The sequence below is a fragment of the Mycosarcoma maydis genome, chromosome 3 (assembly GCF_000328475.2).
Source record: "Mycosarcoma maydis chromosome 3, whole genome shotgun sequence".
NCBI lineage: Eukaryota > Fungi > Basidiomycota > Ustilaginomycetes > Ustilaginales > Mycosarcoma > Mycosarcoma maydis.
In genome coordinates this window covers 53,451-74,247 of record NC_026480.1, presented here as the reverse complement: position 1 = coordinate 74,247, position 20,797 = coordinate 53,451, and the positions used below count along the sequence as shown (strand labels likewise).

The 20,797-nt window shown below is 54.8% G+C and overlaps 7 protein-coding genes across 7 annotated transcripts; 4 read left to right on the top strand and 3 right to left on the bottom strand.

Annotated features, from left to right (window-relative positions):
• Positions 1 to 1,249: 1,249 nt before the first annotated feature.
• UMAG_01465 (uncharacterized protein) lies at positions 1,250 to 3,658 on the top strand (the record flags this gene model as incomplete). Its single annotated transcript, XM_011389226.1, has 1 exon — positions 1,250 to 3,658. The coding sequence occupies one exon, from the start codon at positions 1,250 to 1,252 to the stop codon at positions 3,656 to 3,658; it is 2,409 nt and encodes an 802-aa protein (XP_011387528.1).
• A 141-nt stretch (positions 3,659 to 3,799) lies between these two features.
• On the bottom strand, positions 3,800 to 7,762 carry UMAG_01464 (uncharacterized protein; the record flags this gene model as incomplete). The annotated part of the gene is made up of 1 exon (XM_011389225.1): positions 3,800 to 7,762. The coding sequence occupies one exon, from the start codon at positions 7,760 to 7,762 to the stop codon at positions 3,800 to 3,802; it is 3,963 nt and encodes a 1,320-aa protein (XP_011387527.1).
• Positions 7,763 to 8,173: 411 nt separating this feature from the next.
• Positions 8,174 to 9,070, bottom strand: UMAG_01463 (putative translation initiation factor eIF2 subunit alpha; the record flags this gene model as incomplete). The annotated part of the gene is made up of 1 exon (XM_011389224.1): positions 8,174 to 9,070. The coding sequence occupies one exon, from the start codon at positions 9,068 to 9,070 to the stop codon at positions 8,174 to 8,176; it is 897 nt and encodes a 298-aa protein (XP_011387526.1).
• Positions 9,071 to 9,705: 635 nt separating this feature from the next.
• UMAG_01462 (uncharacterized protein) lies at positions 9,706 to 11,091 on the top strand (the record flags this gene model as incomplete). The annotated part of the gene is made up of 1 exon (XM_011389223.1): positions 9,706 to 11,091. One exon carries the CDS (start codon positions 9,706 to 9,708, stop codon positions 11,089 to 11,091), a length of 1,386 nt encoding a protein of 461 aa, XP_011387525.1.
• Positions 11,092 to 11,436: 345 nt separating this feature from the next.
• On the bottom strand, positions 11,437 to 14,085 carry UMAG_11661 (putative Neutral trehalase; the record flags this gene model as incomplete). The annotated part of the gene is made up of 1 exon (XM_011389756.1): positions 11,437 to 14,085. The coding sequence occupies one exon, from the start codon at positions 14,083 to 14,085 to the stop codon at positions 11,437 to 11,439; it is 2,649 nt and encodes an 882-aa protein (XP_011388058.1).
• Positions 14,086 to 16,063: 1,978 nt separating this feature from the next.
• Positions 16,064 to 18,663, top strand: UMAG_11660 (uncharacterized protein; the record flags this gene model as incomplete). The annotated part of the gene is made up of 5 exons (XM_011389755.1): positions 16,064 to 16,096; positions 16,209 to 16,849; positions 16,984 to 17,043; positions 17,165 to 17,420; positions 17,512 to 18,663. The coding sequence occupies 5 exons, from the start codon at positions 16,064 to 16,066 to the stop codon at positions 18,661 to 18,663; spliced, it is 2,142 nt and encodes a 713-aa protein (XP_011388057.1).
• Positions 18,664 to 19,120: 457 nt separating this feature from the next.
• UMAG_11659 (putative AMP-binding protein) lies at positions 19,121 to 20,695 on the top strand (the record flags this gene model as incomplete). The annotated part of the gene is made up of 1 exon (XM_011389754.1): positions 19,121 to 20,695. One exon carries the CDS (start codon positions 19,121 to 19,123, stop codon positions 20,693 to 20,695), a length of 1,575 nt encoding a protein of 524 aa, XP_011388056.1.
• Between the last annotated feature and the right edge of the window lie 102 nt (positions 20,696 to 20,797).

The following is a 20,797-nucleotide window of genomic DNA, read 5'->3' as shown; positions in this document are numbered from 1 at the left end:
GTCACCTACACGCGCGCACTCTCTGGTCAGCTATGACCGCGTGACGAATCTCGTGCTCTCCTTTTGCATTCTTCTTGGCTGGCTCATGTGCACATGCTCGACCACAAAAGGCGAATGAAGCAATCAGATTCAGTCAGTAATTTCTGAGGTGAATGATTGTACCGCGTGTGCTTTGTTATCAGTCATGAGGGTTGCGAATGAGTCAGTGTGATTCACGATTGGTGCAGGAGGCTGGTGCAGCTGCTGCTGTTAGTCATGCAGCGTGGTGGTGTCTAGACGGAAATTTGTTCCGGTGCGATCTCGGAAAGGCTTGGCACGTCAGACAGAGCCATGTCACCGATATAGACATCTTTTTCCTGCTCCGCTGCCTTCTGCACCACTTCACACTTTTCCTTTGCAAAGCGTAAAGGTAGTGGTTTCCAACTGATTCGTGATTTGCTGACCACATGGAGCATGCTTGCACAACCAACCTCGCGAATCAGGCACCAGCCATCGAACCGATGCCACATTCCGATCGCCGTGAAGTGAGTGGCCAGCTCAGTTTGCAGCAATCGTTTGCATGCGCGGTACTGCTCACACGACCTTGTCACCCTCGCTTGCCCGAGTTCAGCTAAGTTATCTCTCCTTCACCTCGCCTTGGCTCGCTGTACCACTGATGCAAGCCCAGCCAGAGTCTTGCTTCTGTCATCGCTTTGTATCACACGAGCAGTGTGTACCTCTTCGGAACAAGTGGGAGTCCTCACGATGCAGGCAAGTGTGGTCTTGGTCATGCCCCTCTTGCCAACTTGAGTTGACCCGGAACTCAAGGCTCACTCTCTTCCGATGTGCCCAGATAAACCATATGCAGGTGCAGCAATCATAGCGAGAAGTGTTCCAAGTGCTTGTGAGCAATGTGCCTCGAATGGTCATCGTTTCTCTTTGTCGGTGGTGACTACCTCTGAGTTATGTTGACATCGATCGTTTCACCAACCATCTCTAGTCGTTTCGTCTCGTTTCCTTAGAGCCGCATTACAGCCAGCAACACGCCTTTCTACACCTACAACGATAGCGTTTTTCCTAGAAGTGTGTCGCCTGCAATCATACACTCGTCGAAACACGGTTTTGCTAGCTTCTCTCTCAGGGCGTTCAACGAGCTTGGCTACAGACATCATTGTGTCTCCCTCTTCGTACCGGAGCTTCACCTTCAGATCGCCGTACGAAGATCTGACCCTCACGGAGGTCATCGAAGTTGTCGTCGAACCTGTACACCATGTTGAGCTATTTTCGGCATTTCACCGAACCCTTCTCGAACCGATATCGACAATACTCCGTGCTGGCTACCAGTTCACCTCGAGGAAGCATCAGCAACCAAGGCAGTGTCTCTGATACACTGCCAACCCCGTCCATAGCCGCTAATCCGTTCCAGGCATTCACTAAGAAAAGTGGTTTTCGTCGAAGATCTATGTCATGGTACATCAAATTCTTGCTCCTGCTTTTCGCTCTCGCTTATACAGTATACACTGCTGTTCAAAGTCTCTTCTTCACGTCCACAGACGCGTCCGAAGAAGCTAGAATAGAAGCACTTAACCTTCTCCATCAGCAGCTCACTACAAGTTCACAAACTTTCTTCTCCAGCAGCAACGCACCTCAAACAGCAGCAACATCCGTGCATTACCCTTTCCGAGACAAATCGCCAGGCGTCGCTTCGAGAGACGTGCTACCCATTCGCGCGTACGACGCGCTCAGCGATGCTTGTATCGAAGAGTGGGTGGTTCATCATCGATGGGGTGATGTGTGTAGAGACACCGATCTGAGGGAGGGGCTCAAGGTCGATGCGGTTTGGGCTTGGGTTAACGGAAGTGATCCTGCACAAGTGTTGGCCAGAAATGCCTACAGACCGTCTTCGCCCATCAATGTTGACGCCACGCATCGTTATGCAGATCACAACGAATTGCTGTATTCAATGCGTTCGGCGTATCAGTCGTTCGGTTCAAAGGCAATCGGTAAGATGCATATCATGGCTTCGGCGTATCCTCTGCCGGAAGAAGCGGTGAACAAGCTCGTACCCGGAGGCGTGGCTGCCAGCCTGGTGGTCGGTCAGGTGCCGTATTGGCTCAACACTTCGGCAGCCATTGGGACTGACGAGGCGAAGGTGGAGCTTCATTACGACGCTGAGTACTTTCGTCCCATGCAGCGCTCAGGAGAACGCGAGTGGACACCGCAAGACGTCGAGGTGTGGCGCTCAAAGACGCTGCCTAGTTTCAACAGCCTCGCCGTCGAGTCGCAACTCTTCAACCTTCCCCGTGCTTCCTCGGACCAGCTCGTCTACCTAAACGACGATTTTTTCACCATGGTACCCAACGAAGTGTCGGACCTCACTTCACCGCTATTCGGCACGGTACTTAAGAGCGACACGCGCCTCTTCTCATTTTACCGTCCTTCAGAACATCCCTTTCAGCGACTGTGGAATCCCGCGGGCGAAGAGGTGGGCATTAAAAGGGCAGCATGGATCTTGGGACAGAGATTCTCCATGCGGACTTTGCCGTACATCACTCATCATCCACGAAGCTTGTCGCTGCCCTTGCTCAAAGAGGCAGCGCAAACATTTCCCGACTCGTTTTCTGAAACCACGCTGGCGAGGTTTCGAGCGCAAAAAGAGGTTCCCGACTCGATTCAAGCAATCTTTCTGGCTAGCTGGTATATTGTAGAACGACATCGCGAGGCGCTATTGTGGACGTGGGTGGTGGCAAAATGGGGTAGTGCGGCAGGAGTCATTTCGAGTAAAACGAAGCGGGCCATGTGGGCTGAGCTCGGTGGAGCTACAGGAGGCGAGACAGGAGACAAAATCGGCGTTGGACGACCAGTGCGCAGGTCAAGAGACGTCGATTTCGAGGCTTTTGAGAAAGCTGGTGTGCCAGCACCCAAGAATACGCAGTACTCGTTTTCGTCGCAGGACGGTCATGCGCTTTCTTACCTCGATTGGAGTTGGCCTTGGGAGCGAACTCGGAATGGATACCCTGATCTCAGCGCTGAAAACGAGAGCGCTCGAGACCACGCACGTGCATGGTGGGCTTCTACCGAAACACAGACGCGCAACGTCTGCGAGATTTCTTTATCCAAGTGCTTGTCGCCAAACGTCGAGGATGAAAGTGCTGATGCGGTGTTCAAACGCATCGCATTCTCTCAATCGCCATGTGGCGACTGTATGCTCGCCGCTCTGCTCAACGCATCTGGTCGGTCAGGAATCTCGGCATTCCTTCCGCCACCCACCTCAACAGTGCGCATCCACCCAGACTCGACCAATCGGAACTCGAAAGCACACTTGCCGCTAACCTCGCACTGGCAGCAGACAAACTTCTCGCTCACCTCCATCCTTCCCTCTCACCCGCACGCGGTGGAGCTCTCGCTCCGAACCTGGTGCACCCGCCTCATCCAGCGCTACCAGTACATCTTAGGCTCAACCCCGTCCACGTTCTACAAGGTCGAATATGCCTCGCGCCTATCTGACCAACTCAAGGCCGTAGACAACACGCTCACTACCACCACGCCGACTACCTTCGTTTGTCTCAACGACGACATCAAAGAGTCCGCATCCGCGACGCAAACGGTGAACGCTATCATGCAAAAGTGGTTCACCGCTCACTGGCCGTCCCAGCTCTCTGGTGAGATATTGGCGTAGAAGCATTAAGGACGAGTTGTAAAACTAGACACAGAAAGTGAATCTCGAATAAGCTATCAGAATCGTGAATTAAAGTTGATTGCCACTCACCCTCGTGACTGCATCATCATTGATCTGCACGCGGCAGCTGGTTAGGCGGTGTTAGCGACTAGCCATATCCAACGCCTTCAACACGATGGTCAAGCCGAAATCGGAACTGGCGACTGGATCCATGAGTGTCTCATGCACCTCGGCGAGGGCCTTGACGCAGGCGACCTTTCCACCTGGGCCGAGCAGGTAGCCCGCCTGGGCGGGGGCATAGCTGACGACGATCTCCCTTGCCCGTTGCGCGGTCTTTGCGATCTCGTCGGTTGTTCTCGGCATAGTTTCATCGGGCGTGCCAATCTCGGACCCCCACCTGCGCCCATTTGGCCACATGGTTTCGGTCAGGTTGGCGATCCACTTTGCAAAGTTGTGCTCGTTCAGCGAAGCGGCTGAATTATGAAAGCCAGATACGATCGAGCTCGCATATGTGGTACGTACGACCTGCTCGAGCACTCGCAGCATGCCACGCCGCAGCGTCCATCCGCCCTGCAGATTGAATGCTTCGTCCGCAACCGCAAAGATCGACGAGAGAAGCATATCGAGTTGCTGAGCGGTGAGTTCGGACGTGTTGCTATTGCCCGTGCTTCGTGCATCAAGCGGTCGACGCGAGGGCGAGGGCAAGGGAGAGTTGGTTCGTGAGACAAAGTCCGACGTGGAGCTGGAGGCAGAATCGATGATCGGCGAAGGCGGGATGAAGCGCGTTCCTGCGCGCTCAGGAGATCCACCGGTGCGCATCACAGCGTCAGAGCCGCCGCCCGGTCGAGCCTGTACCCCTCCACCTACCGGCATATCGTTTCGCACACCTGTTGCCGTCGAAAAAGCCTGAACGCCTGTCGCTCCCGTTTTGACCGCTTGCTTGCCTACCAATCCCACTCCGCTGACGATTCCTTTACCTATTCCGCCTAAGAACGCGCCTGGTCCTCCTTTCCTCCTCAAATCTTCCGCTGAAGCGCCAGCCCTCGTCCTGTCAAAGAACCTCTGGGCTCCCACTACACCCGCCAATTGTGCCCTATTGCCCGTCAACAGCAGCTCGGAAAGATACGCTTCGAGCAGCCTGCACATCTCCACGCTTCTCCTGCCCTTTGCAGCAGGCAAACGTGGCAGAGGGTTCGCCGAACGCGGCTGGCGCTGAATGTCAATGTCCATCTGTTCAAACTCGTGCCATCGTCGTATAAGCACAAATCCATCCGGGCTCGTAATCGACGCTGTGTCGTTTGGGTCGGCTACGCCTTCAACAGAGATCATCACCTCGAAAGTGCGCACATCCACCGGTTTTAGTGATTCAGCGTTCGCGCTGATGTCGGTGATGCTGATGATCGTTCCGACGTTTGTGGACGACCGAGGGCTGTCGGTGCTTGTGCGAAATTGCTGTGGTTGCGCGGCGGAAGACTGGTCGGGGCTGTTTCTCGAGTTTGTTCCAGGGACTACCATCTGCTGCGCCCTTGGCGGTGCGGACGGCGTACGAGGGGGCACCGACATGGGCCTCGACGGCCCAGATGGTGGACCCATGACAGGAGCACCGCCTGCACCTGGCGGAACAGACGGAGTGCGTGGTGGAGTCTGCGCTCCGGGCTGCAGCGAAGTGACGCTGGCAGCAGGCGCCGTCGTCTTCCTCCGCGGTTCGTAACGGAACGCGGTGCGTTCTGAATGCATGCCCGAAAAGCTCGGCCTATCCTCCCGATCAAGAAAAGCGCGAAGCTGGTTGGGCTCAGGAGATTCGGTCCTTCGCAACGCCTCTTCTGAGAACCTGGCTTTGGCTGGGCTCGACAGAGCGCTTTGCGGACGACTCTGGCTGCTGGACAGGTACGCATTGTACAGCTGAATCAACCTCGCAATGATGTTTTCTCTCAATGGCTCGACGACATCCATGTTTGCGCACCATTCCAAATTAGTGAGCACCTGCTGTGCACTTCTGCGTACCAGCACCGGCCGCTGACCATCGTGGGTAGCGGGTAGCGTGCCGGGCAGTTGTTCGAGCGCCTTGCTGAGGATGGTGCTCGCGTCAGCGCGGAAAGTTTGCTCGTCTAGTGTGGCAAACTCCATGATGCTCGCCAGCGTGTTGAGCTGGGTGTGGAGTCGAAGAAGTGACTCGCCCTCGTTGGGCGCGCAGAAGCGATTACTGGGATGTTCGAGAAAGTTTTCGAACGCTTCGTACGCGCGAGAGGTGCGATCGGACAGCAGGTCGTGCATTGTGGCCCATGAAGCCTCTTGGTCTTCGTGGCCCTCGTCAATGGAGAAGCTGTCGTGCGAGCCGAGGTCGAGAGCAGCAGCGACGGGTGCTGGGGCAACGATGGAAGTTGACACGTCCATCGACGTCCTTTCGGGTGTATCGGGGATCTGAAATGCTTGCGAAGCAGCAACTTGCGGAGGCTGCTGATGAGCGACCCGCATGCTTTGTCGGAGCGCTTCTGGAAGGGGGGGTTCGTCAACGCTAGGTGGCACATCAAGATGATATGCTGGCTCTGCATTGTTGGAAACATGACCTTGGCTGGAGTCACAGCTCTGAGACGCTCTGCTAGGGCTGAAATCGGTCTCCTCCCTCTCGGCCAGTAATGCATATCGGCGACGCGGAGAGGCTTCTGCACCGTTGCTTCCGCTGCGTGACGAGGATTCGGATGGAACCATGAGAAGGTTGCCAAATTCGTCGACGGTCCCGCCGACCACATCAACAGCCCTTTCTGCCGCATCAGCCAAAGCACCTAAAGCGCCGGTAGCGAAACCACCGAGCGCCGAGAGCGGTCCTGAACTGTTTTGCTTTTTTGGTGGTGTGATTCGGGGGCGAGATGGTTGTGAAAGCCCAGCAGACCGTCGCGACGAAGCAGAGACCGCGTGAGTGTTGGAGTCGGAAGCCAGCATGCTTGGTCCGCGTGGTTTAAGATGCTCTTCTGTTACCGGTGGTCGAGGTGCTGGTGGTGATGAGCTCTGCTTTGAATCTGTGAGTGATTGGGTGGATGTTGATGCGCCAACGGCCGCAGTAGATGGCCGATTTGCCGCCGAGCGAGGCTGCAATGTCTGGGCTTCCGGTATGGCGAGAGTGGCAGTGTCAAGGCTCTTAAGGCGCTGGAGCTCGTCGGGCGAGATAGCTTGAGCCTCAAGGCTAGTTTCTGAAGCTGGCTCTGCCCACTCGACGATCTTTTGGTTGATAAAGTCCGGATCGCCAATGGTTTGCACGACTTGCCAGGCCTGTTTGGCTACCACCTCGGTGAGAAGAAGCATTAGCACTGGACTTGAGCGCTCTGCATGGGCAAGGTTTCGAGAAAGGAGCTTTCGGACAGCCTTGCGAAGGGCGTCGACACGAGCGGCTGTGCTTGGCCACGTCGACCGTACGGAAGAAGCCGTTCCCGAGGCGCACTGAGTTGAAGCGCGTCGGCGCCGTAAGGAGGAAAGCAGGACGCTCTGCACGGTGAGCAGGATCTCGGCTGCGACGTTGGCACTCTTGAGCTGACGCGCTCGAAGGTAGATGCTAGCAGCGGCGTGCGAGATGTTTGTCTCAGCGGAGATGAGGAAGTTGGGGTGGGCAAAGGTGAGATTGTCGTACCAGCCTTGAACGAAGTCGCGGACCACGAATCGGATCATGGTCTGACTGCTCTCCCTGAGCGCATCAGGCATGACTGTGAGCGCATAGAGCTGGTCAGTATGCATGATAGGATCGTCCTCTAATGTGGTGGTAGCAGGCTCATCGCCATTTATGCTGTTTCCTGAGGGTGATTCAGTGGACGAAAGCAAGAAGCGGGCCGGATCGAAGGTGCTAAGACCACGTTTGCCGTCTGTGCTGGGCAACTCGAGCAAAGTGCGGACCCAAGGGTTGCAGACCAGAAGAACGGCCACAGCCAGAACGAGGATCGCGTTCCAGAGTCCGATAGTGAGCAGTGCGAGGCTCAACCCGGCGGTGATCGCGATCAACACGAGGTTGGCATGATTGACCTCTCCTTGTTCTGCCGTAGCAGCAGGTGTAATAGCAGCATCAGCATCAACAGTGGCAGCAGAAGCCGACTGTTGTGCTTGACCTGGTGGATTCATCGGACCGTGTGATGTCAGCAAAGAGTGCTCGAGGTGATTCAGCACGGTCAACGAAGAAAGGGAGCGGGAGCACACGGCAGTCACAAGCAACTTTGAAGCGTGAAGCGTGAATCACGAATGTACGTACGTCAGTCAGAATTCGGCGACAGGGTTCCGTCAAACACGCCGGCTTCCTGTCATAGCTCCGCCATATTCCACGCCAAAAAAACACCGATTCTGGCGTATTTCGAGCCAACAACACTCACGACTCACGACATTGCACCCACTCATCACAAAGATTGGCCAAGCTCAGTCGGACTTTACAAGCAAGAATCACACGGACAAGACAATATATGCGTAAAGGTGAAAGATGCGATGATGTGATGGAATACTGATACAAGAAGAAGTGCCATACACGGACGAGCAACAAGCTTAGTCGTCGCCTTCCGAGTCCTCGTCTCCCTCAACTTCGGCATTCTGCTTTTCGAAATGGGCCATGAGCTGCTCCAGCTCCTGGTCTTCCACCTCGGACACCGTCTTGGGCTTCATCTTGATGTCTACGTCACCTCCGTTGGCACGGATGCTTTCGGTGATCTTCTCAAGCGCCTGCTCCATCAATGCAATACCGCCGACCTTGTCGGTCGAGTTGGTGATGAGAACGTAGAGGGGTGGTGCGACAAGCTTGATCTTGATAGGGATCGCCTCGGTCGAGACAGCCTCGCCTGCACGGAGCGCCTTCTTGACGGCGTCGATACCCTCGTAGCCGAAGCAGGTGACTTCAACGTCGGCACGGATCTTGACAGGCTGCGGGGTCATTCGTCGTGCAATGTTGGCGTACAGCTCCTTGCGCACGTCATCGTCCATCTGGATGCCCTCGAAAGTCTTGTCCATGTCAAGAATGGCAAGCTTGAAGGCGTCAAAGGCGTGGCCATACTTTTCGTGCAATGGGAAGACAATCGTATCGTACAGCTCCTCCACCTCGCGGCTGAGCTTACCGGCGACGTGCGCGATGATGCTGTGCACCGCCTTGGACTTGGTGAACTGCTCCTCGCACTTGATCACATCCTCGGGCGAGACACGACGCTTGGAGAGGTCAATGTAGCCCTTTTCCTTGTCGACACGCAACACGACAACCACCTCGTTCCTGCCGACACGGATGAGTTTTTGAATAGATCGGATACGACGTCTTGAAAGTTCGGAAAGCAAAATCATTCCCTCGGCGCCGTCGTATTCGAGCAGCTTGACGTAAGCACCCATCTCGGCGATCTGCTGCACCTGGCACATAACCACCTCGTCGACGTCCGGTAATTCTTTCTTGTAGAAACGCATATTGGGCAAGATTCTTTAGCAGAGATGCTTAATGTACGCGAAGGCAGCCCTGAAATTTGGTACGAGTTGAAAGGTCGTCCGGCTTGTTGAAAGGAAGGGACGGAAGCTGATCGTGCGTTAGTCCAATGCTGGTGAAGGATGCGAAGATGTGTTGCGAGACGTGTAGCCCTGGTTGATCGGTTGATTGGTTGGTGGTGAAAGGGAATCTTGAGAACCAGGACGAGATGCACCTGCAGAGATGCAACGATTCTCATTTTTTGCCCTGTTCATGATCTTCTCAGTCGTGAGTCTTGTGTGACTGGGACGGACAGAGGCTCAGCTTCCTTCACGTGATGGTTTCCATCGTGCATGCAGCAAATTTCTTCCTACCGGCCGTCTGATCTGGCATGTTAGAGTGTCGATTCCATTTGTGTCTGACGCTTTTTGATGAAAATGCATGATGTACTGTATGTGTGGAGGTTGCTGCGTAACGGAATTATTATAAGATAAGTTAACTTAACTTTAGGCAGATCCTGGCGAAAATTTCTCGAGATTCGGTTGTTCGAAACGTGAAGCGCGGACAACACCACAAAATCAACCAAGCGTAAAGATCTGGCTGTACCATTCTCGAGGTTGTCTGCCAACACTCAGTACATATGAGTGTAGACAGGAGCGGGCCTGAGAGCTCAACGCTTAGGCAGCTCGGCTGTCAATACACACGGAGGCGACCCGTTGGCATACAAAACTTGCCAGCTGAAATCTTGCATAGCATCCTGGTTTTCTCCCGCTCCTCTGCCTTACCAGTCACATGTCGGTTCTTCCGCCAGACTTTGCAAAACTCGGGCGTCTTGGTCAAGGCAGAATACATTCTTGGCAGATGGTGTGATCACTTGATCGAGTACGTCGTTGCGCATCCGTGTCGTGCCAAGCACAAAGCCTGCAGAAGCCTGACAAGCCGTCTCGCCGGACCGAAGCGAAACTATGATCTAGCACATATCGAGATCACAGACTGCCTAGCCAACTTGATCGAGACCAATCACCTCGATATAATCACATTTGGTGCCGAACTGGGCATTACCACAGCTGAGGTTCTGGATCGCGTCGTTGATCTAGCAACAGCGTCTCTGTCTCACTCACTTTCGAGCCGCGTGCTGCCAGCACTGGTACGTGTACCGGTCGGAACGTCCAGACCTAATCTCAATGCAAGGTTCGTCAGGCACTCCAGGCTGCGTTTAGTGCCTCAATTGCCAAAGAGACTCTTCCGACGCATTGACCGGACCATCTCCGATGGTGAGATTTCGAGCTCAACAACAGTGACGGCACCGTCGGCTGGTGGCGACAGTCGACGCCGGAAGAGGAGAAATCTAAGCTGGAGCAATACAGCGCAAGCGCCGGGTGTGGCCACAAATGGTTATTCTTGGATCTCGAAACTGTTGCTCTGCTTGGCCAATGGTCCCAGACATACAGATGCGACTCGTTCAGGCAAGCGAAAGCGCGATGAAAGCCTTTATGACTCGGACGAGAATCTTAATGGCAGAGTGGGACCGGTGCCGAGTCCAGAAGACCTCGAATTGATTCTAGCCCTGCTGATTCAGTACGGTGCAGATGCTTCTTCGCATCAAGGGTACCCTCTTGCGATGGCGGTCCATCGCCGAGCTTATGCTCTAGCTCGTCTCTTGTTACTTTTTGGCGCAGATCCAAACTGTAAAGAGGGTTTGGCTGCGCAGATTGCCATTCGCAATGGATCGTGTCACATCTTGCATCTTCTCGTCACCGGTACCCGTTTGGACGCCGACGCTCAAGAATCGTTTCCGATTTTTGCTACTGTTCCGCTGATGGAAGTCGGCTCGATAACCTTGAAACTCAATCGGACGCACCTGCGCCTCGCAATTCAGTGTCGCCAATGGCATCTGGTCGACTACATCTGGCACGAGCGAGACGTTGCTCCCGACATCTCATGCTTGCGCCTCATAGAAAAACTTGGTCATCGCTCCACTTCACCATTTCGCTCTGAAGCGACTCAATGTTGCGAGTCTGGCTAGCCCAGTGATCTAACTTGCTCATCTCACTCGTGTGCCGACGTGAAACAAGCTGCGTGAACTTGTGACTGAAACCCAATCGATTGTTCTGGCCTTCCCCCTAACCCAGTGGCCAGCCTCAACCACCATCTCGCACCTAAACGCCAAAGCCCCTAAGTTATTTTGAACGTTGCCGCCTCGCACCAACCCGGTCCACTCGATTTCTGCAAGTCTTGAACCTCAATGACTATCACCTCGAAACACATAGCGTGTAGCCAGCGCAATCCTGTAAGAAAATCATGCATTTAAAATTCAATCGGGAATCAAACAAGGCGAGAGAGAGAGAGAGAGAGAGATAGAGAAAACCCACTAGTGACGACGGACGTTGAAAAATTCATCTGGATGTTGCAGCGCTGCCACAGCACGACGCTGGTGGGTGGTGAGGAAGGTGAGGCCGACCTGGAAACTTGAATTCATCCAACCGAAACCTTCACGAGGAACGCACTTGAAGTCGATACCCTGGTTGCCATACTCAGCATCAACCATGTGCGAGAGGTTGACCGCGTCGAACTTTTCAGGGACGGTACCGTTGAAGTCGACAAAGGCGAGCGTCATCATATAGAGCCATCGGTAGGCGAGTCGACGTGCCTCCTCGAGATAACCATAGCGTTCGAGACCAACCCATGCGAGCACGTTGTGTGGCGGCCAGGCGTAAGGCCAGTCCCACTGTCGATTGGGTCGATCGATCGAGATCTTGCCGCGCGAGTCTTCGGTACCCGAGACGAGACCGCCTTGCTCCTCGAAACGTTTGAGCGACTTGTGCACCAGCTTGGCAGCTTGATCTTCGCTCGACATACCGGCCCACATGGCCCAGAAGGAGGTGACACTCTCGTACACGATGGGTTCCTCGAGTCGCGTGTCGTAGTCAAAGTACAGACCCATGCCGTCGTTCCAGAGGTACTTGTCCACCTGCGCTTTGCGGTGAGCGGCACGTGCGAACCATTCTGCGCTCGTCTGTGGAGTTTCAATGGAGCGTGATGGCTGCGCAGGTCCCTGTCCGTTTTTGAGAAGCGAAGGAGGTAAAGGACCGTGGAGGAGAAAGTCGTCTTCGAGCTCGAGGCGGTCGTCAAAGACCTCACGGATGGCGGTGGCGATGTCGATCTCGTACTTGTAGAGAAGCGCGTTGAGGTCAATGGTGGCCAGGTCGGCGCACTTGTGCTCGAATCGGTACGTGGTATCGTGGCCCGACTCGCGAACAGCACGATCGTGCATAAAGTAGGTGTCGAGCTCAGGCTCCTGGATCTCGCCGTGGTTGTACTTGCGCGTAAACTCATTGACACTGCAGCCGTGTTTGGCGGCGTAGGGGCGGAGAATGTGAGTAAAGTGAGAGGCTTCGGTCTCGGGTGGCACGCCAAGACCCTCAGGTCGATAACGGCTGAGCCAGGTTTTTTCGTCGAATCGCGGTCTGCTCATCCAGACGGTGTGGTATTCCTTGATAGCGGCTTGGATCGCATTGCGCAGCCATTCCTTATTGTCGGTCTCATTTGCAGGGTCAAGTCGCGAATAGACCTGAAGAGCCATGTCGGTGAGGAAGGGAGGCTGCGCTCGCATCAGGTAGTAGGTGCGGTTGCCGTTGAGGATCTTACCATAGTGCTTGATCTCAAAGATGAAGTGGTCGACAGTGCCCTTGGCAAGATCGATCATGTTGTCTACGACGAGACCGAGAGAGATAAAGTAGCTGTCCCAGTTGTAGAGTTCGTTGAAGCGGGCACCAGGCACGACGAATGGAATGCCCTTGAGACCCTTCTTCTCGCCAGTGGTGGGGTCAATGTCGTCGCGCATGGCGAGCGCAAGCAGACCGGGGCGATCGTTGAGGTCGCGGGTGTATTCGGCAGTGATGTTGGCAGGTAGAGATTCTACGGTGAGGTTGAGGGAAGGACGCTCCTGCGCCACCTTTTGGTAATAGTGGAGCATCTCTGTCTCGGAGGCGGGAACATAGATACGAGGGTTCTGCGATTTGCTGCGATTCTTGGGGTCAGAGAGGATTGCGTCAAGACCGTCACCGTCGATACGACGCGTGAGATTGTGCCAAAAGGTCTGGCTGATCATGCGCGAGAGCCGATCGACGGGGTTTTCGGTGAGACGAGATTCGTCAAGCACGATACGCTTGCGGCCATGCTCGCGAGCGAGAGCGAGTTCTTGAAGAAGATTGGAAAGCATGTATGTGCCGCGAATGTCGAAACCTTTGTAGCCATTGCTGGTGGCGGTGCCTAGAGTGAGCACCTTGGGGCCGCTATCGGTGATGCAAATTTGAAAGTTGCCATCGGTGTCTTCCTGTTCGAGGACGAGGCGCATGGTCTCTTCAACATCGACAATGAAGCGACGTGGAGCCTCCTGAACGGCGTCATGGCTCATCCGACGAGAGAGGATGACGGGATCGTCATTCATTCTTTGAGGGCGACGCTTCTGCTGGCCCATACTGTAGGTGCGTACAACGCCACGCGCGCGCTGCATGACGCGGTGTTTGTCGTCATCAGCACTGCCACTGCCACTGCCACCATGGCCTTTACCGTTGTTGAGCATAGAAGAGCTCTTACCGAGACTACCAGAAAGGAGCGTCGCCTTGTCTTGATCCTCACCGTAGGCTTTGTCGGGACCGGGAAGGTTTCCACTATGAGGAGTGTATTTGGGGCCGCCGCTGGGCTCGAGGGCGCCAGGGACGGCGGTGGCAGAGGCTGCTTGTGTAGTGTCATCGGTTGCGACAGGACGAGGACGGCCTTCGGCGCGAGGTGTGAGGGCGCCATTGCTTCCGCTTCCAGACGGTGCGGGGTTGGACTTTCTCCAGGAGGCGAGGTCAGTGCTATCGTCGGAAATGGCACTGTTGCTCATGCTGAGCTTGCGCATGTGCTGTGCGAGCGAGCGGAGCTGAGCACGCTCGTCGGACGAGACTTGGTCGTCATAATAGCCCGGAGCGTCTTGGTTTTTAGTGAAAGGGTTTGAGGGTCGACGAGCCGACATTGCGTGAATGGTGATGGTGACTATCAAGGGAGAGCGAAACTAAGGAGGACGAGAGATTCGAGGCAAGCAGGCTGATATGTGATAAGGACGTGCGCCCGTGCGCTGTAAGGAATATATTCACGATTCACTAACTTATTCACGATTTAGTGATTTGTGATTCGTGATAGTGGTGCGGCCAACGTGCAAGCAAATTTGCAGTGTTCGCGCATAGTCACCGTACAGCGCAAGTGATGCTCTGCATCGCTGCCACAAGTTCACGCCACTCTTTTCGACTCTCGCTCGTCCACTGACGACGCCCCGCAACTCGTGACTGCTGTTGTTCGGGAAGAATCACGAATCCCCACGAATTCTGTGCGCGACATTCGTGATTCAAAATAGTGAATTGGCTTTCCTTGCAGGGCAGCTCTCCGTTTGTGATTGCCAGCCCAAAGAAGAATTTGTTGTTTATGACTCTTCCTAGTGCCGCTACAGTCACGAGTCGTCGTCGCTGCTGTGAGGCACAGTCACGAGTAATTGACGAAACAGATCGACCGAACTTACGCCGAATTCAATTCTTGTAACAAGCATGAAGGCTACTGTCTTCCCCGCATTCGTGATTTCTTCTGTGTCTGATACTGTATGTTCATGATTTCTTGCAGAATCACGAATTGTGTATGGGTTGCTTGCCTGGTCGACTCGTGACTCTGTTCGAACGGAATGAGCAAGATTTTCAAGTTTGTGACTCTTGAAAGTTTGTGACTCGACCAGCCAAGACTTGATCCACCTTGGAGCACCTCCATCCAGGCCTCACAGCCAGCAGCAACCGCCCACTGATACAAAGCGAAACGCACGACCAAGCTTTACGAGATATCAAATCATAGACTAAAACGCCATTCACAATCACGAATCACGAACCGTGACATGTTTTGGTGTCCCATCTCCTATCCATCGCATCACGAATCTGGCTTGCAACGGGTAGACTCGTGACTCCATTCGTCCATACATCCACTCACAACAAAAACAAAATATGAATAACTTATGGCAAAACATATTTGCTTTCCGTAGAAAGCAGCTCTTCTGTTCAAATCTTGCCGTCCGTCTGCCGGGGCATCGCTGATCTTCTCTGTATCGTTTATTTGTTAGATCATATGTCGAGCCCCTTTCGGGGCCGACGTTGTAGAATGGAATTTTGAATGCTGACAGACTGCTACAGGGGTGTGCGCGAATTGCAAGGGTGTTTAGAAGAAATTCTGTTTTGTGTTGTTACGCTGAATAAGAGAAAACAGGATCTGAAGCGGGGCTCACGGCTCATGGACTCGTGACTGTGACAGCGCGTGTTTGGTGTAAATCACGAATTCGTTCCGGCAGTTCTGAGTAAGAGGGACCGGTGGACAGTAATCACGAATAATCGTGAAGGACGCGCGAAGCGGCGCTGAAGAGCCATCTCTCTCTCTCTCTCTGCCTCTCTCTCTGGTCGACTCGGACTTGGCCATCCGTTTTCACGTTCACCAATCAAGAACCCTCACCTGCGGCACACTTTTACCAAGACCAACACAAAACCAAAACCGCACCCGCACGACGTCTTTCAGCACGCCTACAAGTCGGCTTCCATCCACTCGTGACCGTCTATTCGCACCCGCAGCACACAAAACACTTCTTATTCGCCTCCTTCTTAGAACCGTCTTGCACCGCCTCCGCTTTCAGACCAACTGCTTCTCACGCCCAGCTGGCGTTAGCTCGGATCGCCCATTCGGCTACACCTCCGGAATAACACAAGAGCCTCTTGGCAAAACCTTGGTAACGTGCCTTCCCCACATTCCTCTTTCCCCTCCTCCCTCCCCCTCCTCCCTCGTTATAGTACAGGTCATCCCGACAGGCCCCATCCGATCCTCTGTGACCGACGCTGCACGTCGCCGTTCACCTCCACCATCCATAGCCACCGCAACCAATTCATCCGCCTCTGCGCCCGTTCCTGAGCTACATCGGAACGAACGTATTAATGTTGCTGATCAGGCAACGAAACGGTTTCGAGGTAAGCGTCCCCTTCTCAGCTATGCTCAAGCTGTGTTTCAATGTTGCTCGCTCGCTGACCCACTTCTACTTGAACGTTCGCGTCCTTTCCGCTGCGCACCGCATGCTCCCAGCTTCTTTCAACTGGCCGCTTCTGTTCCTCTCGTTCGCTACTCGTGCGCGCCGCCGTTGCAGCTCCTCGTTCCTTGCACACGTCGTCGCCAGCCATGTTTGCTCTCACTCCCTGGCGCGGATCGCCGGGCACCCAGCCAAAAACCTTCAGCCAGCAGAAGAACTTGCCGCGTCTTCCAGTGCCGAAGCTCGAGCAGACGTTTGACAAATACCTCAAGTCTCTGTCGCCTTTCTTGCGACAGCTCGAAGAGCAGGGCAAGCTCGAAGGCAGCACCGCACAAGAGGAGATCGCCAAGCGCAAGCAGTGGGTCCACAACTTCCTCGCCAAAGGCGGTCTCGGTGCCAAGCTGCAGCAGAGGCTCATTGACGTCGACCGCACCACCGACAATAACTGGCTCGACGACCGTTGGTGGCTCCAAAAGGCCTACCACGAGTGGCGCGTGCCGCTCATGATCAATAGCAACTGGTGGCTCATGTTTACGCACGACGAAAACATGCCCACCGATCTTGGCGAGCACCGCGGTCACGATGCCTATCCCATCGCTGGCCTTGGCTCTCAGAACTGGGACGAGTCTGCATGGGGTGTTCGCCGTGCCGCTTGGCTCACTTCGCGTTTCTTGCAGTTCAAGAAGCGTCTCGACGAGTAAGTGTGCGCGTACGAGTTACAAGTCTCGCCCCGTTCGTCTACCATGCTGACGACTCTTGCTTCCTTCTTTCTTCTTGTTTTGCTTTGCTTTGATTTACCCTCTCACCTCTCTCACGCTCGTACCGGCACAGCGAGGATATCATGCCTGACTCTTCTCGTGCCGGTCCGTTCTGCATGCACCAATACACTCGGTGAGTAACCGAGCAGTAGGCTGACTCTGCGCGCCCTTTTCCCTTTCCCCTTGCTTTCCTCGTCTTTGTCTGAACATGCTGGCTGACCACCAGGCCGTTGGTTTAACCGTCCCGCTCGCAGCCTCTACGGAATCACACGAATCCCCGCCATCCCGCACGACTGGAACACGGCGACACCGCACCCTGCTGTTGCACGCCACATCACCGTAATCGCGCGTGACAACTACTACGAGCTCGAAGTGATCCGCAAGGATGGCACCTTGCTCGGCGTCGACTCGATTGAAAAGGCGTTCTGGGACATTGTCGCTGATGCCAAGAAGGGCGATGGTGCCGGTGTCGGCGTGCTGAGCTCCGACAACCGCGACACTTGGACAAAGGTGAGCAAAAAAGTCAGACACGTCATTCTTTTCAGCGTGAGCCAGAGCTGATCCCCCTTTCTACCTTTCCAAAACGGCCATTCTCCAACAGACCCGCGAGCATTTGCTGAGCGTGGCGCCTGTCAACCGCAAGTCCATCAATTCAATCGAAGATAGCATTCTGTGTGTCTCGCTCGACTCGAGTGTACTCGCGCTTTCCCCGGAACACCCTGCCCCAGCCCACGAGGCGACACCCATCTGGGTCGACGCATTGGCTCGCAACTGCAGCGGCGCCGGACGAGGTGGACACAACCGCTGGTTCGACAAGGCTCTCACAATCGTGGTCGAGCCGAACGGACGCGCAGGAATCATGGGCGAGCACTCGCCCTGTGATGCGCTTATCCCCAGTATTCTTTGCGACTACGCCGCTGCTGAGCCATGTCCTCCTCCAGGCTCTGGCTTCCCTGCCGAACTGAGCTCGCCCAACGAGTCGGCCAGCTGGAAAAAGCTCGAATGGGCTGTCGACGACTCGACCAAGCAGTCGATCGAGCAATCGGAGCAGGCCGCCCTGCAGGCTGCCAAGGAGTCGGACATTCGCACGCTGTGGTACAACGAGTACGGAGCCGACTGGATCAAAAAGGTGGGCAAGCACAGTCCCGACGCTTACCTGCAGATGGCACTCCAGCTTGCTTACGCCAAGGTTCATGGACAGCAGACATCCACTTACGAGACAGCGTCCACCAGGCTGTTCAAGCACGGCCGTACCGATGTCATCCGCTCCTTCAGCGACGAAGCGTACGATTTTGTACGTGGCGTTCGCGAGGGTAAGGATGCTAAGACGCTCTACACGCTCCTGACGGCGGCGACCAAGTCGCACAACACGCAAACGCGCGAGAGCTCGACAGGCAAGGGTATCGACCGACACATGACTGGTTTGCGCCTACTGCTGCGTGCCGAGGATGGCGAGACGCCGGCCATATTCTCGGACCCGCTCTTTGGCGAGTCGCAGTCGTGGCGTCTGAGCACGAGTGGTCTCAGTGCCGGAGACCGATTCGCAGGTACCGGTTTTGGTACTGGCTACCCGACCGAATCGTACGGGATCAATTACCTTGCAGGTGCGCAACTGCTCAAGTTTGGCATCGAGTCCAAGAACAACGCGACGACTCAATTCGCCAAGAGTTTGGTTGAGGCACTCAGAGATATGCGACGCATCTGCGAACAGGGTGGTCCTCCCCCACAGGCGACCGAGGCATCCAAGCTTTAGAGCGTCGTGATCAAAACTTTAATCCAATCGTGAATCGCGAATTGTTATAATCTTGCACTTACGACTTGCACTAATCGTGAATTCGTGTGGCCTGTTATGGCTGTTTTTGGCAGGATGAAGACGGACGATCTTCTCAGGACGATAACGAAAAAGGCGGGAAGCGGGAAGCGTGCAGACGTGAGGAAAATGCGGAAATGTGAGATCATTCGTGATTGTAGATAGCCGAAAGACGCCGCTTGACGTGTGATATTCACGATTCACGATTCACGATTCACGATTCACGTCTCGTGATTCGTGTGATTCATGATTGTGATTCGTGATCAGCAACGGGGTAAAAGCAGCTCATAACGAATTCAGGATTTGTGACCGATTCTCCATCTCCTCCAAGCCCTGCCTCCTTTAGCACCATCGCTGGACTAATCTCGATAATCTTGTCAAGTACAGTGTGTTCTTTACCATGGCCAATCTCATGTCTGTCTTTACCCCGAAAGGGGGTCTGGAGGCAACGACGACTGCCATCATCCTTCCGCCTTCGTCGCCAACGCCGTTCACGTTCACCTATGCCCGACTTCACGAACTTGTGCTCGACCTCCAGTCGCAGCTTGCTTCGTACAACTTGGCACCGGGAATCGCTGTTAGCTCATCGCTTGCTAACGGAATCGAATTTACGCTTGCCTTCTTGGCTACGGGTGCAGAGAGGCTGGTGGCTGCACCTTTGAACCCAAACTACTCGCAGGGCGAAGTGGAGTTCTATCTGCAGGATACCAAGTCGCAGCTGTTGCTCTTGCCCAAGGGCGCACTCAAGGCGGGTCACCCTGCCGTCGAGGCAGCCAAGAAGGTCGGAGGCGTCGATGTGGTCGAAATCGTGTTTGATCCTAGCCATTCCGGAAGCATCTCACTTGTTCGTGCTGATGGTAGCAATGTCGGCAAGAAGTCGCAGATTCGCAAGCCGCAGGATGACGATGTTGCTCTAGTGCTTCACACCAGTGGTACCACAGGTCGACCCAAAGGTGTCCCACTCACGCACAGAAACCTGTACACGACCATGGGCAACATCATTGCTACCTACAACCTTACTCCGGTCGACCGCACTTACCTCGTTATGCCGCTCTTCCACGTGCATGGTCTCTTGTGCGGTTTGCTGGCCACGCTCCTGTCCGGAGGCAGCGCTGTGATCCCTCCCAAGTTCTCTGCCAGCGTCTTCTGGAACGAGCTCTCTACCAACAAGTGCAACTGGTATACGGCCGTGCCCACCATTCACCAGATGCTGCTCAACTCTCCGCTTCCGAATCCGGTGCCCAAGCTGCGCTTCATTCGATCTTGCTCTTCGGCTCTGTCGCCTTCGACGTTCCACCAGATCGAAAAGACGTTCCGGGCGCCGGTTCTTGAGGCATATGCCATGACCGAAGCAGCGCACCAGATGACATCCAATCCTCTGCCGCCCGCTAAGCGCAAACCGGGCACCGTTGGCATCGGCCATGGTGTTGAGATCCGTATCCTGGACGAGCAGGGCAACGAAGTGGCTCAAGGCACAATTGGCGAAGTGTGCGTCCGTGGCACTAACGTCACCAAAGGCTACCTGAACAATCCCAAAGCCAACGCCGAATCCTTCGTCACCACGGCCGAGAACAAAGGTTTCTTCCGAACTGGCGATCAGGGCCGCAAGGACACCGACGGCTACGTCGAACTCGTCGGTCGAATCAAAGAGCTCATCAACCGATCTGGCGAGAAAATCTCGCCGCTCGAAGTGGATGCCGCTCTGCTCGCAGTAGACGGCATCAAGGAAGCTGTCTCGTTTGGCATGCCTGACAAGCTGTACGGCGAGAAAGTAGGCGCCGTCGTCATCCTTCACAAGGGCAAGGAGTGCTTGGGCGAAAAAGAGATTCAAGCTGCCATGCAAGGCAAACTGACCAAGTTCAAGATCCCCGAAAGAATCTGGATCACCGACGCTATCCCCAAAACGGCGACAGGTAAGATTCAGAGGAAAAACGTTGCTGCCACATTCCTCAAGAAAGACGGTGCCAAGCTGTAGCTTGTCGCACAAGTTGACGTGGAAATGCAAAGCAACTTTCGAGCGCTGTTCCGATGACATGTGACACTGATAGAACAGGAGAGGAACTGGTGTGAATCACGA